General features: G+C 33.1%; 2 protein-coding genes across 2 annotated transcripts; both read left to right on the plus strand.

Moving 5' to 3' along the window:
* The first annotated feature begins 341 nt into the window (after nucleotides 1-341).
* LOC144557051 (DNA-binding enhancer protein-like protein) lies at nucleotides 342-2037 on the plus strand. Its single transcript, XM_078305601.1, has 4 exons — nucleotides 342-599; nucleotides 1114-1169; nucleotides 1274-1340; nucleotides 1815-2037. Exons 1-4 carry the CDS (start codon nucleotides 444-446, stop codon nucleotides 1893-1895), a joined length of 360 nt encoding a protein of 119 aa, XP_078161727.1. The 5' UTR covers nucleotides 342-443; the 3' UTR covers nucleotides 1896-2037.
* Nucleotides 2038-9497: 7460 nt separating this feature from the next.
* On the plus strand, nucleotides 9498-17149 carry LOC144556971 (putative methionine--tRNA ligase). The gene is made up of 17 exons (XM_078305486.1): nucleotides 9498-9837; nucleotides 10409-10553; nucleotides 10722-10875; nucleotides 11228-11383; nucleotides 11791-12021; nucleotides 12202-12345; nucleotides 12428-12518; nucleotides 12892-12998; nucleotides 13288-13402; nucleotides 13986-14104; nucleotides 14188-14253; nucleotides 14443-14571; nucleotides 14665-14808; nucleotides 15470-15590; nucleotides 15819-16051; nucleotides 16193-16294; nucleotides 16634-17149. Exons 1-17 carry the CDS (start codon nucleotides 9726-9728, stop codon nucleotides 16862-16864), a joined length of 2400 nt encoding a protein of 799 aa, XP_078161612.1. The 5' UTR covers nucleotides 9498-9725; the 3' UTR covers nucleotides 16865-17149.

Here is a 17149-nt window from a genome sequence, read left to right on the forward strand (position 1 = left end):
TTGTTTCGGATTAGAATTCGGGGTAAAGATTTTAACCGAGAAGTTTTTCCTTGATGCAGCACACGAACCATATGCAGTGCTCTTTTGATTCTATAGTCTATGCGCTGCATGAAGTCAAAATTACTCTGTTAAAAATATTTACCCAGAATTCTATAGTCAAAATTAAAGACTCCAAAGTCAAAATCATTTAACGGGTCCCATTCGTCCAGGATTAACCCGAATCGGGATCCGAACTTTTCCTTTTCTTTGTCACAACTCACAAGACACAAGGAAATCGAATCGAATCGAATCGGGCTGAGCTGGTTGTAATTGGGTACTTGGGTACTTGGGTTCGGACCCGATCTGAAAATTTGCCTATCTGGTTTCTTTTCCAATATTCATTCTACAGGTTGCCTCAAAACCCTAGCCTTGTTCAGGGAGACACCGACACACAGAGAAAGAGAATGGGGATGGAAGCAGGTGGAGGAGGAGAGGAGGGAGGGGCGGAGATGATTGTGGAGCCCTCATCTAAGGATCTGCAACAGCAGAGTAAAGCTCTAGACAAGCTCACCGATCGGGTGGTCGACGACCGCCAGCTCGATTCTTCTCGCGTCCAAGAGGTGCTTTAAAAATGTTTTCCTTCTGATCGGACACATGTTTAGTTTATAGGAGAAACGGATTTTGGATTTGTAATTTGATCCAAGATATACTCCACGAGATGCATTTGGAATTGGAGGGTGATGTTCTTTTCAAGGATGTTACCTTCAATCCTTTTCTTTTTGTTGAAAAGTTCTTCAGCTAGAAAATACAAGTATGTTACCAGTAATCTCTTACCAGTATGGACAGACTACAGACTGGTATTACACTAATGCTGTTGCATTGTAGAATTGAGAATAGAGAAATTCAACAACAACAACAACAACAACAACAACAAAGCCTTTAGTCCCAAACGAGTTGGGGTAGGCTAGAATAGAGAAATTCAAATATAGTTAAATTGATATCTAATTATGGATGAAGGTCAATCGATGCAGAACTGTGTCAATTTCTGTTTAATTCAGTAGAACTGAACTTTTGTTCAAATTAACTGGTTTTTTATTATGTCACTTTATCTTATAGTTAATTCTTTGTCAATAGGCAATGGCTTCTCTTGCTTCATCCAAGGAGGCTGATTGGAATGCAATGAGATTGAGGTGTCTCTATATTTTTCTTCCCTTCAGTTTTATAAAAAAAAAAAATGTGAATAATTTGCTTTATCCAACCTTTACTCTTACCTTTTTGTTTTTCTGTTGAGTAGAGAGAAAGAACTTGCAGCAGTCAAGATAAATCAAGTAGATGTAGACATCATTGCAAATGAGCTTGAGGTATCTTCTTATATCCTGGTTTGCCTTTGTATTTTTAGTGGTCTGTTAACTTTGTTCTTACTGGTACTGGCCACTGGTGTTCTAATATACTAGTCAAATGAATCAATTATCCCTTGCTGATCAGGAAAATGGAAACAATAGAGTTATGTACACAATACCTGTTGCAAGTGTCATGGAGTGTTTTTCTCATACCAGAAAAATTTCCTTATTGAGCCCTAGTACATGTTTTATCACAAGCTGAAAACAAATTGTCCAAAGTATTATCACATTTTTTTTAGAAAAATAATCTCATCTTTACTCTTGAGTACAAGTTTGACATCGTGTACTGGTTCTTTGTTAGCCCCATTCTGGTTCTGATACTGGCATAGTACCCAATTTCAAGATGATAATAACATAGTAAAGTGTGCAGATAGCACTATCAATATGTATAATGCTACTATTGTTGTTACTGATCTGTTTGATTCTTTTATGAAGTTGGACAAGAAAGTGGCAGAGAGAACACTTCGGGAGCATAAAGGCGATGCTGTGGCTGCTATACGCTACTTTCTTCGTTAAATTATTCTCATTTTATTCACCTTATTTGTATGTAACGGATCTTATTCTGTCGGTATCTTGAAGGACCGACCGAGGTTGGTGTTTTCTAGCTGAAACAATTTTGTGGGATACCAGTCTGTATTTTAAAAAATAACAGTACTTATAACTGTGTGTTTTGTTTCTGTGACGCACCCTATAAGTGACAAAAATGTTGTAGTTCTTGGCTTGATAATTTTTTTTTTTTAAGAGTTATAGAAGTTTAGCATGCGAAAATGATTGTCGGAATTTGGAGTGAGATTTTGAGTCATATAAAGGTGGTGATTTTATTCCTTGCAGCTAGGGCTGCAAACGAATCGAATCGAACTTACTCAGTTTGAGTTTGGTTTGAATTAATTTCGAACTAAGTTTGGTTTGAACTAATTTCGAATTGAATTTTTTACGAACTCAATTTCGAATCTTTTACAAACTTTTGAACGATAAGGAAGGGTGATTGTAGTCATTGAAAATGAGAGGTGAAAGTTGTCTAGGATTTTAGAACTGAGAGCGGGAATTATGACTTATGACTGGGCAGTCTTATGTTTTAACTTTTAAGTCATCAACGAACATAAGTCATCAGCGGAAATCAACGGTCCATGTTACTTTGAGATTCGAACTAGAATAGTTCGCGAATCTATTTCGAACGAATCAAATTCAGTTTGAATTAATTTTGAACTATTTCAAATCGAATTATTTTACGAACTTTTTTGAATCAAATTACGAACTATAAATTTTATGTGCAGCCCTACTTACAACTGTTAGAGCGTGGATACAGCATGGTTTTTGCCTTTAGACACGTACATGTCGTGTTTCAATTTTTATAAAATGAGATGCCAGTTCAATTTGATATGTAGAGTTAGAAAAGCGAAAATTACCAATGTAATGTGATGTATGTAAAAATGTTTCGAAAAAAACAAATTATCATTTTAAATCTCATACATGAGGAGATAATTTTACAATAAACAATTATAATATACTTAAGATATTAGAAGAAAATAAATTAGTAAATAAATTAAATTAAAATTAATGACGGTTCATATTCATATGATAGATAATACTAAAACAGAGTTCATATTTGGAAAACATAATATTTTTCGTAATAACTAGCGGTATCCTTAATCCCGCAAGAAGGAAACATTGAAACCAACTTTTCAGTATCGATCAGAGCTCCCAGAATGAGTGGGGTCTCGCAACAGATAGCATACACAGTCACACAGTGGGTCAGCGGTTATCACGGCTTGTTAAAATGACTGGCAATACACAACAGACGGTGTGGTAGAGGCATTGTTTGGTGGGGCCGTGAGGTAAGGGACACACGGGAGAATCGGACCGGACATCAATCCGGTAAAGTTTCAATTTGACGGTTCACTGGTTGGACTGATAGATCAACCGGTTTGACCGTTGGTTTTTTAAATACTTGCATATTTATAAGATTTAAGTACTATTATAAATAAGCGGCATGATGATTGTCCCCCCACTTTCATCCCCCTATTATCCCCCCAATTTTATTTGTTCAATCTCATCCACATTTCTTATGATCTATAAGGAATTTTGTGAATCTAAAACCACGAACGTCTTCTACGCAATTTTATCTTTCAAATGAGATCCATGATGACATACTTTCGAGCTCATCATCACGCAAGTATTTATATCTCGTCATTTAAGTATTTATACCTAGTATTTTACACATATGACACTGCTGACATTTAAAAGTATTAATATCAAGTATTACAAGTATTTATACCTATGCACTGAAGTATTTATACCTATGTGGTCAATTATTTTTGTTAGAGAAAGGTTGACGCAGGGACGATTGGGAAAGGTTGATGCGGAGATGCAGGGTCCACGATTGGGGATAAATACTTAGAGCATCTACATCCCTGAAACTATTAGAGTTTCTAATCTGACGTGGTAGTTTCTAATCCAGTTTCAGGAATGTGAGAGAGTTTCTTATTTAGAAACTATGCAGGAAATTTTCTTATTAAGAAACTGTTTATAAACTCTATGTTGACCAAATGATTGGCTCAAATTGTCTCTCCTTTTTAATTTGTTGCTGACGTGGCTTAATAGAAACTCTAAAATGAGTTTCAGGGATGTGAGAGTTAGAAACTTTAAATACCATAATTTCTAAAAAGTAGTTAACAGTTATTTAGAAATTCTGTTGAGTTTTAGAGATGTAGATGCTCTTACAAGTATAGGTATAAATACTTGCACGATGAGGTATAAATACTTGTGTGACGATGAGCCCGAAAGTATATCATCATGGATCTCATTTGAAAGATAAAATTGCATAGAATACGTTTGTGGTTTTAAATTCGCAAAATTTCTCATAGATCGCGAGAAATGTAGATGACATTGAAAAAAAAACAAACTAAAAACGTGTATGATTATTCTTCCCATGTAGTTTGAGTGGTCCCCCCATATAGTCATATCAAGTTAGACATGCAAGTATTAATATCTTAGTTTGCAAGTATTAATTTATTATCTTCCAAGTATTTATACCTATGAATTTAATTAAACTTGGAAGACCACAGTGTTTTAAATAAATTTAATTAAACTAGTTAGTTAAGTTAGTTTATGAAAGTTAAACATGATTGGGGATAAATACTTACAAGTATAGGTATAAATACTTGCACGATGAGGTATAAATACTTGTGTGACGATGAGCCCGAAAGTATGTCATCATGGATCTCATTTGAAAGATAAAATTGCGTAGAATACGTTCGTGGTTTTAGATTTGCAAAATTTCACATAGATCATGAGAAATGTGGACGACATTCGCAAAATTCCACATAAATGGAGGTTTAAAAAATGAGGGGATGATGGGGGATGGGAGTGGAGAGATTCATATAATTATTCTATAAATAATTATGGTTTATGTAATAAAATTTTTAATATACATATTAAACAATGTACTATAAAAATAAATTTGTATATTACAAATAATATATTTATTGTAGCTCAATGTACTATAAAAGTAAATTTATATATTACAAATTATATATTTATTGTAGTTCAAATGTAAAACTCATTCTTAGAATTATTAAAATAAAATATCATGAAATATTTTTTCATTAATTTTTTTTATAGTTCTATACTTCATATTAAAATTGAATAGCTACATAAAAATTCTTCTAATGATTCATATTAGAATTTTAATATTTTGTATTTTTTAAAATAATGTTGTAGTAAATGTTGAATTATTCTCAAATATATAATTTTTATAAAAAAATATGTTACAAAACATAAACGACTATGCAAAATTAGTCACAGAATAATACATGTTAGATTCCACTTTTCAAAAGATAAAACAAATAAATAGCCGGACACAAAACCAATACAAAACTGGATTTTTTTTTTGTTTAGTTCCGGTTTTATAATTTTTTTTGGTTTAGTTCCGGTTTTTTTTTATAAAACTGGAACTAAACCACTCTTTGAAATTTAAATTTGAGTTTAATTTCACAAAAGTAAATCGATTTAGAATTCAAATAATGAATTAGTTATATTATTTTGAGTTTATACATTTGTCGAAGTTATGGCTTAGTAAGTGTCGTGTAATATAAATGTCAAGTATCATATAATAAGTTTAGACAAAGATAATAAAAAAATGGTAATTCCAAAAAGTTTTTGAGAAAAAAAAAATGAAACCACTTTTTGTTTGATCTATGAACGTGAGATTATTTTTTGAAACATGAAATGGGATCATTTCATAGACATCTAATACATTTAAAAGCTATATCTATATTGAGAATTTCTTCACTTTGTGAATTTCGAATTCATGATTTTTCACACGGAAATTATGTGCTTTTTTTTATAAATATGAGATAATAACTAACATATATTTATATTTCAACAATGAAAAATCAATTATTGCAATACTAGATGCATGTATTCGGAGTAAAATTAACCAATTAAATACAATTTATATAATTTTATAAGAGAAAGTGTTATATTATGTCCCGATATTTTTATTTATATCCAAAATAAAATATAAATTTAAAAAACTAACCAACTAGTTAATGAAATTGCAAAACTACCCAAACCGGTTAACCATTAACCGGACTCAAATCAAATTTCCGGTTATTGGTTTCCTGGACCCATTGAAATAGTCCGATTAACCATTAACCGGAAATTTGATTTGAGTCCGGTTAATGGTTAACCGGATTTGTGCATTTTCCTTTTTTTTTTTTTTTTGAATTTTGAAAATAGAAATTTTTTATTTTTTTATTTTTTGTATTAAAATATTAGAAATGTTGAATATATTTCTTTGAAAATAAATGGAATACAATATAATTTGATTTATTAGAATGACTGCAACTAATAACCCGGATCAATATTTTTCAGGCCGAATTTTTCACGGCTGTAAGAAAAATTAATAAATTTCTTTATGTGCTATTGGAAAAAAATAAAAATGCTTAGATTCTGAGTTATTGATCCCAGTTCAAAAATCACTTCTATGCAATCTAGAAAATATTGTGATCCTTCTAGGACATTTAATTTATAAAAAGTTGTATATTTTATAAATTAACGAGCTCAATAAATTATTATCCGTCTACATGTATCTATGTGTATATTTTATCAATTATCAAATAGGAGAGAAGTCTTCGTCACTAGCGGAGTAGCGGTAGCTTTTTTCTCAATGGCAATGGCGACTTGGCAATGCCTGATTCTGATTGGAGCAGCGACAATAGCTTTTTTCTCACTAGCAATAACCATAACCGCTGTCTCCTCCGCGGCTCCCCTGCCGAAGAACAAGAACAAGAACAAGAACCACACGGTCGGAGAAGCTGCCGGGTGGTTCTTCTAAGACTTTTATCCTCGGCGATTATCTCAGTAATGTTCTCCTTAATTTGCTTCCTTATCTTTTTGTTAGCTTTGTTTTTTTTTTTTTTTTCTGTTGCATTACATTTGGTTTAATCTGATTTTCTTTTTCTCTGTTTTTATTTCGTTCCATTTTACTGGAAACAATTTTTACTTCATGCAGCGCAAGATTCATATGGATTGCTGTTCTAAGTTCTAACTCTAAGATTCATACAGCTCAAGTTTTTACACATGCATACAGTATCATAGAAATAAAAACTTAATTACAACCAAAATTCTAAAATGAACTACAATTACATCTAAACATTATAGCAACAAAAACCAACTGATAATTCAAAGGTAGAAATTGTCAGCAAAATAAGGCACATTCAAGTTTATCAACCATTAAAATTCTCAATTAATCAGATTCATTAGTGCTTGAAGGGCCCACCTCAAGGGGCAGTGCTTCTATTTCCTGAATCATATTGACCTGTGCTAGTAATTCCTTAGCATAAGATGGTAAAATATGAGATAAGCAAAGAAACATATTTTTTTGATTTGCACCAAAAGGTAGCAAGGGTAATGATTTTGTTACTTACAATCTGAAGTGAAGAAAGGATAGAATACTTAAAGATAACATTATTTCGGAGGAAATGTACAATTTGTCATTCTTTTTCAAACCAACAAATAAAATGTTCCTCCTCATAAATTATTAACAAAATGTCTTTGTGGGCCACATTTTCCTCTCCCTTTCCCCTCCCTCTCACTTCTCTTTGTTTACCCCTACAACTTTTTTATTTGAAATGGAGGATATATTTAATATTATATGGAAATTTTGTGAATTAGGAGTGCATATATTTTATTGTATAACTTTTTATTATTATAGATCTTGTAAGCTAAAACTAACAACATAATATTAGCTGATTTACAAAATACTTTTAACGTATGATTTCCTACCGTCATTATAGAATATATGTAAGTCTAAATATTTGCGTCAGTCAAACATATTTTTAAATTAATTTAATTGAAATCAAATTTTCAAATAATTTTCTAATTTTGAAATTTTCAACCATATATATAAGCTATATGTCTTTATTGTGATACTTAAAATGACTACAAATTTTCAAATGATTTTCTAATTTTGCAACCCCAAGTTTCTAACCTTCAAACACAAACACAGTACTAAAGTGTTTATATTATGTAAAGTTATTTGCTATCATGGTTGGAACCTGAAGAATAAAAAAGGAGAAATTCAACTCTTGTTTCTTGGTTTTTGTTAAACCATACTGTTTATTTTTGAGAAAAAATATGGGTCATATTCATATTTCATTAATGATTGCAGTTACAAAGTTTCTAACCCTGATTACTAAAATAAAAGAAAAAAAAAACTTGATAAATAAAATTTAAAAATAAAAAGGATGAGAAACAGCCCCAAAATTAAAAAAAAAGTTTTATTTTCATAATTCATGTACATGCAAAATTTTGAGCTTGTTTCCATACCTTTTATTTTTAAATTTTATTTATCAAGTATTTTTTTTATGCTCAACTTTCTTGAGTTTTTTTTTTCTTGTTAAATGTATATTTTAGAAATTAGTACTTGCAAATTTTAATTTTGCACTTTGAGATATATTGCTTATTTAACAAGATTATTAAATTAATTGTTCTGCATTCCTGTGATTTAAATTGTAATAGTCATATCAGCATATATTTGCAATTTTGAGATGAAGATGCTCTTACAAGTCTTTCATCATATCGTGTCTATTATAGGAATATGAATTCAAAATTTATCTGGATGTTAATCTATTATAGTATTTATAATTAATTGAAGGTTTTGGTAGATGTGTCATGTTGCACTAATATAATTATGAGCAAATGGATCGAGTCAAGATGCACTTAGTTATTTAAATAACTAACCTTGTAACGTGTACTTTTTAGAAATAACTGTTAACTAATTTTTAGAAATTATGATCTTTAAAGTTTCTAACTCTTACATCTCTGAAACTCATTTTAGAGTTTCTATTAAGCCACGTCAGCAACAAATTAAAAAAGGAGAAACAATTTGAGCCAATCATTTAGCCAACATAGAGTTTATAAACAGTTTCTTAATAAGAAACTTTTCTGCATAGTTTATAAATAAGAAACTCTCCCACATCCCTGAAACTGGATTAGAAACTGCCACGTCAGATTAGAAACTCTGATAGTTTCAGGGATGTAGATGCTCTTATATAATATATGGAGGAAGAAATAAGAAAAAAAATTAAAAATGTCTAGTGTGGAGTAAGAGGTAGAGTAAATAAACTGTATTACTCTAGATATCTGAGGTGCAAGTAATAAATTCGGATCGTTATCTTAACAAGACACAAATATCAAAGCATACCCCCTACAGTTTTATTGGACATCGAATTGAATTTGATCCGATTGAGATTTAATATGAGCCGTTCATTTTTTTAAAATTGTATCTCAGATACCTGAGGGGACACAGACTCTAGAGTAAACCATTACTCGACGTTTAAGAAGCCAAACAAAAAATAAAATTGGAATAAGAAATGAGTTAATCTAGTTACTCTACCTTTTTAGGTAGATTAACTTATTCCATATTTCACCTATAGAGCTTATTATTATAGGCATGAGTTCATTTAGGAACATCTTATTTCTTCATATGAATTAATTTAATCTATAACTTGAATTACTTGTATAAAATATGAGTAAGATGAAGTTATAAATTTAATCATCCTAAGTTTACACCATAACCAAACGTGACCATAAAGATTAGTCTGATTTGGTTATTCCGTAGTTTGCGGGTCGGGTTTGACGGGTTCGGATTATTTGGCCCCTACTTCGCCCGGATTGGATAGTCTCTCTCTCTCTCTTCCTCCAGAGTAGCGTTACTAGGGTTTATCGGGAAGCCAAAAACCACAACCCATCTCATCTCCTACCCCTACCCCCTCGAGCGTTACTAGGTTTGACCTCGATTTCTCATTCAACCAATCCAAAAACTTCAATTTGAGATAGAAAATGGGGGATTCAACTGAGAAGCTGCTTCCTATTGCTGGCCGCCGCAACATTCTCATCACAAGTGCACTTCCATATGTGAACAACGTTCCGCATCTTGGCAACATCATCGGATGTAAGTTTTTTTTTTCTTGTTTTTATTCTATCCTTTTTACTGATTCGATCTGTATAATTCAATTGTTGTTTGTGCATGTGCGTACGAAAAAACCCCTTTCATAATTTGATATGTCACAAATTCGCTAGATCAGTGCTTATATCATGTTTCTGTTGTGCAAGGAAACTTTGAATTCCAATCAGTTGGGGAATTTGCCTTTGTTTTCTTAAAGGCGCATCAATTGTAAATTTTCACCTTAATTTATTAAGATACCAGTAAATCAAATGTCAATTTTGTAGGTTTTGATATTTGCGTTAGTAAGTTTGAAATATCTTATTTGGGCTAATTCAGCTAGTAATTTTTCTGTTGTTAATTCATCCTTTGAACTTTGCTTTGTTTTACTCTGTTATTTTAAAAGTTAGAGAACCTGTGAAGATTCTTATTTAATTATCCAAGTTTCAGTGCTTTATTAGTTGAATTTTATGTTAATTCCATACTAAGATATGAATTGTTAATTTTGGTGTCTAACAAACAAGCTGATGCCCAATTTGTTACTATTTTTTTCTACTAATTCCTTATGGGAAATAAACAGGCGTGCTTAGTGCGGATGTGTTTGCTCGATATTGCCGCATCAGAGGATATAATATTATTTATATGTGCGGTACTGATGAATACGGTACAGCAACCGAGACAAAGGCCTTGGAAGAGAACTGCTCTCCTAAGGAGATCTGTGACAAGTGGGTGCATTTAATCTTTGAACCAATTGTGTAAATTTCGTAATTTGTAATTGCTTTGCCACTCGATTCAATTATGTATTTTATCAAGTTATACTGTTATACATAGCTTTACTGGATGTGATTAGATACATTTTTGGATTATTTCTGACATGTGTGCTGCATATGCAGATATCATGCAATTCACAGCGATATTTACAAGTGGTTTGGCATAAGCTTTGACCACTTTGGACGCACTTCTACTCCTCAGCAAACTGAGGTCTGCCAAGCAATTTTTCATAAACTCATGGATAATGAATGGCTTTCTGAGAACACCATGCAGCAAGTAAGTTGGGCGCTTATTTAATTATTTTGAGTTGGTATAATTCATATTTTTTTCCCTTCCGTGTTAGCTTATTACTGGAAGTATTCCCGTCAAGGAATTGTATGAAATTCTGGTGTAGTTGCACGTCGTTCATATCACTAAATTACACGACAGTACCAGTTCTATGAGACCAATGTACCACCTGGACTGTTAAACTTGAGATTGCTTGTGGTCTTTCTGCGAAGTTTAATTTGTCTACGATTAGAAGTTTTGAGAAATTTTACCGGTAAAAGCATTGATTCTAAGCCTTTCCTGTATCAAAAAGGTATCATACACTTTTTTTTATTGACGTGATCTGTTTTTTGTTTTTCAGCCCTACTGCGACACGTGTCAAAAGTTCTTAGCTGATAGGCTTGTGGAGGGAACATGCCCTACACCAGGCTGCAATTATGATTCTGCCCGAGGTGACCAGTGTGAGAAATGTGGGAAGCTATTGAACCCGATAGAGCTTATTGATCCCAAGTGCAAGGTAATTTTGGTCCAATCACATAAATAGTATAATAAACAGTAAAGATATCAGAGTTTGGCTGAATAATAGTTGATCTGGGGTAATATTTTGACTGAGCCTATTTGGGACATTTTGATTGATTGTTGAAAGATCAACATGTTTTCCAATATCTCGTCAGAATTTTAAAATTGCTACCATTTCAGTGAGGACCTGTACTGGTATCTTAGAGTCTCCATTGCTAAGCTTGACTTATAACAAAGGTCTCTTTGGTTCAAGAGTTAAGACAGCAAAGAGCATTATTTATTAAAAGAGTGGTCATGTGGCTGGTACAACTAGGTCATTATGGTGCTTTACCATTAAAATTAAGTTACATTACAGTTATGTTGTGATTATTATCTATAAGACTATGACACAGTTTGATGTTCCAGGTTTGTCGCAACACACCACACATCAGAGACACTGACCACTTGTTCTTAGAGCTTCCCCTGCTAAGAGAAAAATTGGAGAAGTACATCAGTGAAATGTCTGTGGCTGGATCTTGGAGTCAAAATGCCATTCAGGCAACAAATGCATGGCTTAAAGAAGGATTGAAACCTCGTTGCATTACAAGGGATCTGAAATGGGGTGTCCCTGTTCCCCATGAGAAGTATAAAGAGAAGGTTTGATAGTTTGATGGGAATAAATGATATTAAAATCATGGTATATTATTGCAAAATCTATCAAAAACTGAATGATGGATTAGTAGACTCGTTGAAACTTGAATTCCATATGGTATTTAAATCATATGTTCCATTAATTTTGAAATGATTATTTATACGTTTGGCTATTTTTCTTTTCAGGTGTTTTATGTATGGTTTGATGCCCCAATTGGATATATTTCCATCACTGCTTGCTATACACCTGACTGGGAGAAGTGGTGGAAGAATCCTGACAATGTGGAACTGTATCAATTTATGGGCAAAGATAATGTGCCATTTCACACTGTAAGTGCCTATTTTTTGCTCTGTGAGTGGTGAAACTTGAAATCAGCTTGTAAAGACCTGAATTGTGGAACAAAACTTTCAGGTTATGTTTCCCTCTACACTTATTGGGACTGGCGAGAAGTGGACCATGATGAAGACAATTAGTGTTACTGAATATTTGAACTATGAAGCCGGTATTTTCCATTAAGCTTCTTTTTTTGCATTATACCCACTATACTGGGAAGATTATTCTACTATTACAACTGTACAGTTACTTGGAAACAATGGTATCATTTGCAAAGTAATAGGATTACTTGATGGTGGTTTTTCTCGGCAATCATGATAGACTTGAAAAAGTAGTATTAAATTTTGGGGTGGTATTTGAGAAATATCTGGTGAAACTTGATTATACACTACAGTCACGGACGATAATTGCAAGAAAAAAGCAACAATATAATTAGTAATAGAACTATATGAGTTAATTATAGACTGGTAGACAGTTTAAAACTTAGTTGTTAATTCTTTGCTGGGAGAAGCAACAAGCATTTTACTTTATTTAATCCCCAGGAAAATTCTCCAAAAGCAAGGGGATTGGAGTATTTGGTAATGATGCGAAAGAAACAAAGATTCCGCCTGAAGTATGGCGGTACTATTTGCTTACTAATAGGCCTGAGGTAAGTTAGCATTGTCGGTTTTAATTTTATTATTTTAATTTTGGACACTTTGCATGCTCTTGCGGATTGGTTTTGTTAAATGTTATTATATATTTACAAAAGCTCATATTGATACCTGTTATAAGCAGGACTTGGTATCTGCTTATTGATGCCTTCGTAAAAACTGAAATAGGATGTTGGATAAATTTGAATAGATGTTTGAGTTCTTTTGTCCTTAATTTACATTTAAACTCTCAAATGCACATTGGCTTTAGTAACAAATATATTTATGGTTATTTCTGTGATCTAGGTGTCAGACACATTGTTTACTTGGGCAGATTTACAAGCAAAATTGAACAGTGAGTTACTAAGCAACTTAGGGAATTTCATCAACCGTGTGTTGAGCTTCATTGCAAAACCAGCAGGTTAGCATTGTCCTACATCTCATTCTTGAATCTGATTAATCATTGCAAAGCCGTAAGCAGTAATGCCTTCATGAATTGCCCCAAGCTCTAAACACTTAACTAATTTGCTCTCAAGGAGGGATCTGGTGCCACAACCTTCGCATTTTAATATCCAATATCTGAATGACATATCTGCGGCATTTAGTTTGTCCTTCTTCAAGATGATATGCCTATATGAAATTTTATGCCTTATTCAGTCCTTTACACATGGTTAAGAGTTGATAAAGTGAACAGATCAAGTTGACTGTAAATAGATAAATTTTTAGTGCATCTATCTTTTGAACTCTTCGCCTTACATAAAACAAATTATAAAAATTATAAACTATTTTTAGAGCATGGCTCCTGAAAAAGAACAAGATCAACAGTTTTTATTTTTTATTTAGATATTTGATTGATAGAATAATGCAAAAGTGGATGTGGCAACCCATAATTGCGGCATTGGAATCCTACTCTTATTCTTATTGTGTAGTACACCATATCACATGTAAGAAAGTCAATTGTGAATTACTCATGCACTCATTAAATATGTCATTTCCTTTTGCAGGAGCTGGATATGATTCAATTATTCCTGATGCTCCTAATGCTGAGTCACATCAGCTGACAAAGACGCTAGCAGAAAATGTTGGCAAGTTGGTTGAGCAATACATTGATGCTATGGAAAAAGTGAGCTGATATTTTTGGCCCTCAATTTATCTGTTTCTCTTCATCCATACAGTTGTGTGATGTTCTATTATGTTATGTTGCAGGTCAAACTAAAACAAGGTCTTAAAACTGCCATGAGCATTTCAAGTGAGGGCAATGCTTACCTGCAGGTACTTTTGCCCTGTGATGATTGAACTAGAAATTGAGTACAACAGTCAAAAGGCCAAAAACAAAACAAGAAGAAAAAAAAATACGTGTATACTTGTCAACCAGAACCTGCAGCTTAATCCTCACGCAAATAGAGGATGACATCTTTTTTTATCTCCATCTTCAATATTGGTGTGCTATTTGTTGTGCAGGAAAGCCAATTTTGGAAGCTTTTTAAGGAAGATCCAGCTGCTTGTGCTGTTGTGATGAAAACTGCAGCTGGGCTTGTGTACCTTCTAGCCTGTTTGCTTGAACCCTTCATGCCTTCATTTACTGATGAAGTTAGTGTGCAGTTTAAAAAAATAGAAAATTTATTTCCAGGTTTTCCAACCCTTTTTTATATCTTAGATTTGAATTTTTGATATGCTCACAAGGTCTTGAAGCAACTTAATTTATCCCGAGGAGCAAACCTTTCATTCTCTGACGAGAAAGGAGATGTTGATAAGGCAAACAAGCCTTGGGAGTTTTTGCCAGTAGGACACAAAATCGGGCGACCTGAGCCATTGTTCAAGGAACTTGTATGTTTCTTTCTGCCCTCTTTTTGTTATCGAACCTTTCCATTCCTTTGTTTGGTTACGAGTAACTATATATTGATTGTTGAATAATATACTTGACAACCTTTTTGGGAGCACATAATCTATTAGTGGCCTTTATTTTATATTTTACCTAATGTGAAAGTTAATTGTTTTATGTAATTAACAATGTGAGTAAACTAAAAAAAATGCTTCAGGCAGTCTGACTTAAATATCCTAAAACTTTTTGATCCCACGCATTTCACTTTGTATCATTTTGGTAACTACCATTAACCATTATCTTAATAATAGACAAATTCTGACAATTTCTGTCATGGAATGATTTTTTTTTTGATAGAAAAATATACCCTTCAATGAATTAACCCATGTAATGCTGGCTAGGATATCTGTTAATTTATTATGATGATAAGGACCAAAGTGAGGAAAGTTGGCAAGTTCATACATCAAAATGGAGACTAATATATTTAGGGATCTCATAATATGAAATAAGTAATACTTTAGGACCATTTGTGTTACTTTAGTTATGCAATCGAGGTTAGATCATTTAATCCAATAAGTAATCCTAGTTTTAACTGTACATTTGATATTAAGATACCATGTATGACCCTTTCTCTTCTTTTTGTATCTCGTGTTGTTTCTTATACAGAAAGATGAAGAGGTGGAGTTCTTCAGACAAAAATTTGCAGGAAGCCAAGCAGACAGAAAGCTTAAAGAAGAAGCTGATGCCAAGGCTGTTGCTGAACAACTAAAGAAAACAAAGCTAGCAGGTTTAATTTTTTTTAAAAACTAAACCAGTTTTGCTTCTCCAGTTTACATTTTTCCAATATGTTGATAATTTTTATTTAGAATCTGACCACAAACAGATCTGCATGTAGTTCTTTGCTGTTGTTTGTTTAAAATTTGTGTATGATATTAGGGGAGTACAGTAATATGTTAAAATCGAACAGAGAGATACACATGCAACTAACATGTGTTCTGGATCTTATTTGTTGCAGATGGAAATAACAAGAAAGAAAAAAAGAAGTCAGGCGGGTCGAGCTCAAAATCAAAAGCTGCCGAAGCAGAGCCCACCATCTCCAAACTTGACATACGTGTTGGTTTTATAACTGAAGCTAAGAAGCACCCGGATGCTGATTCACTTTATGTTGAGGAAATCGACGTGGGAGAGGGCTCAACTAGGACCGTTGTTAGTGGCCTTGTCAAGTATATTCCACTTGAAGAGATGCAGGTAGTCAACTGATCTGTTTTGCAATGATCGTCCCCTTTTCCCAACCATCTTACTTTTGTGTTATCTGCTCACTATCAAATATTTGAGCAGGTGTTTTCTTTTTCTTTGTTAGTGTTCTTAGCAATTTTTCTTGCTGAGCAGGGTCGTAAAGTTTGTGTGCTGTGCAACTTGAAGCCAGTGGCAATGCGTGGTATTAAATCACATGCGATGGTTTTGGCTGCATCAAATGAGGACCATACTAAAGTAAGCATCATGCCTTTTGTCCCAAGCATTTCTCTTGTGTGCATCTTCCCTTTGAGTTATTGTTTTAATAAACAACGAACTATGCTGTTAATTTATTGGCCACTATGAGTTGCTTCCATATGATGAAAGAACATTTTGATGAACAAAAACAATGAAAAATTTTAAACTTAATCATTACATGAATTTCACTAAATTGGTATAATGGCACCCTGTGTTAGTAATTCTGACAGCTGGGGTTATTGGTACCATACCACCGCTGTACCTAGAGTAATTGATGTAATGTCTTTTTACATGACAAATAAGTACTAGTGAATATAATCATAACAAATTGCATTTCAGGTTGAATTAGTGGAGCCTCCAGCATCAGCTGAGATAGGAGAGAGAGTCACCTTTCCTGGGTATTCAGGTGAGCCAGATGGGTTGTTAAATGCAAAGTCCAAGGTCTGGGAGAAGGTTCAAGCCGAACTACACACCGATGCACAGCTGGTGGCATCCTATAAGGATGTGCCTTTCACCACGTCAGCTGGTATTTGTAAGGTCGCATCAATTGTAAACGGAGATATCAGGTAGAAAGAATTCTTTAGAAGGCGGTTTCATGACCGGCTATTATTCAAGTTATTGATGATTATATCGGTTTCCATGGTTTAGGGTGGGTTAATTTAGATCTGGTGGACTCAAATTGTCCTTGATAGTTTTGGGTAATTTTTTAGATTTGGTCAAACTCAACAATTGTTTTCCAAAGTTTTGGGTTCTGATTTGGATGCGTAATTTGTTGTCAGGAAATTAATTTAAAATTCAATTGTTTGTGATTTGAGGTTTTAAAGAGTGAAATAACAACAGAATATTATGAGTTTC

This window comes from Carex rostrata, chromosome 1 (genome assembly GCF_964058835.1).
Source record: "Carex rostrata chromosome 1, lpCarRost1.2, whole genome shotgun sequence".
Classification (NCBI taxonomy): domain Eukaryota; kingdom Viridiplantae; phylum Streptophyta; class Magnoliopsida; order Poales; family Cyperaceae; genus Carex; species Carex rostrata.

What these genes read in the sequence shown, in the direction of transcription:
- LOC144557051 (XM_078305601.1), top strand. Translation starts at nt 444, where the DNA reads ATGGGGATGGAAGCAGGTGGAGGAGGAGAGGAGGGAGGGGCGGAGATG. An exon ending in ATTCTTCTCGCGTCCAAGAG is followed by an intron (nt 600 to 1,113) that starts GTGCTTTAAAAA and finishes CTTTGTCAATAG; the next exon opens with GCAATGGCTTCTCTTGCTTC. An exon ending in TGGAATGCAATGAGATTGAG is followed by an intron (nt 1,170 to 1,273) that starts GTGTCTCTATAT and finishes TCTGTTGAGTAG; the next exon opens with AGAGAAAGAACTTGCAGCAG.
- LOC144556971 (XM_078305486.1), top strand. Translation starts at nt 9,726, where the DNA reads ATGGGGGATTCAACTGAGAAGCTGCTTCCTATTGCTGGCCGCCGCAAC. An exon ending in CCTAAGGAGATCTGTGACAA is followed by an intron (nt 10,554 to 10,721) that starts GTGGGTGCATTT and finishes CTGCATATGCAG; the next exon opens with ATATCATGCAATTCACAGCG. An exon ending in TGCCTTCATTTACTGATGAA is followed by an intron (nt 14,572 to 14,664) that starts GTTAGTGTGCAG and finishes TATGCTCACAAG; the next exon opens with GTCTTGAAGCAACTTAATTT.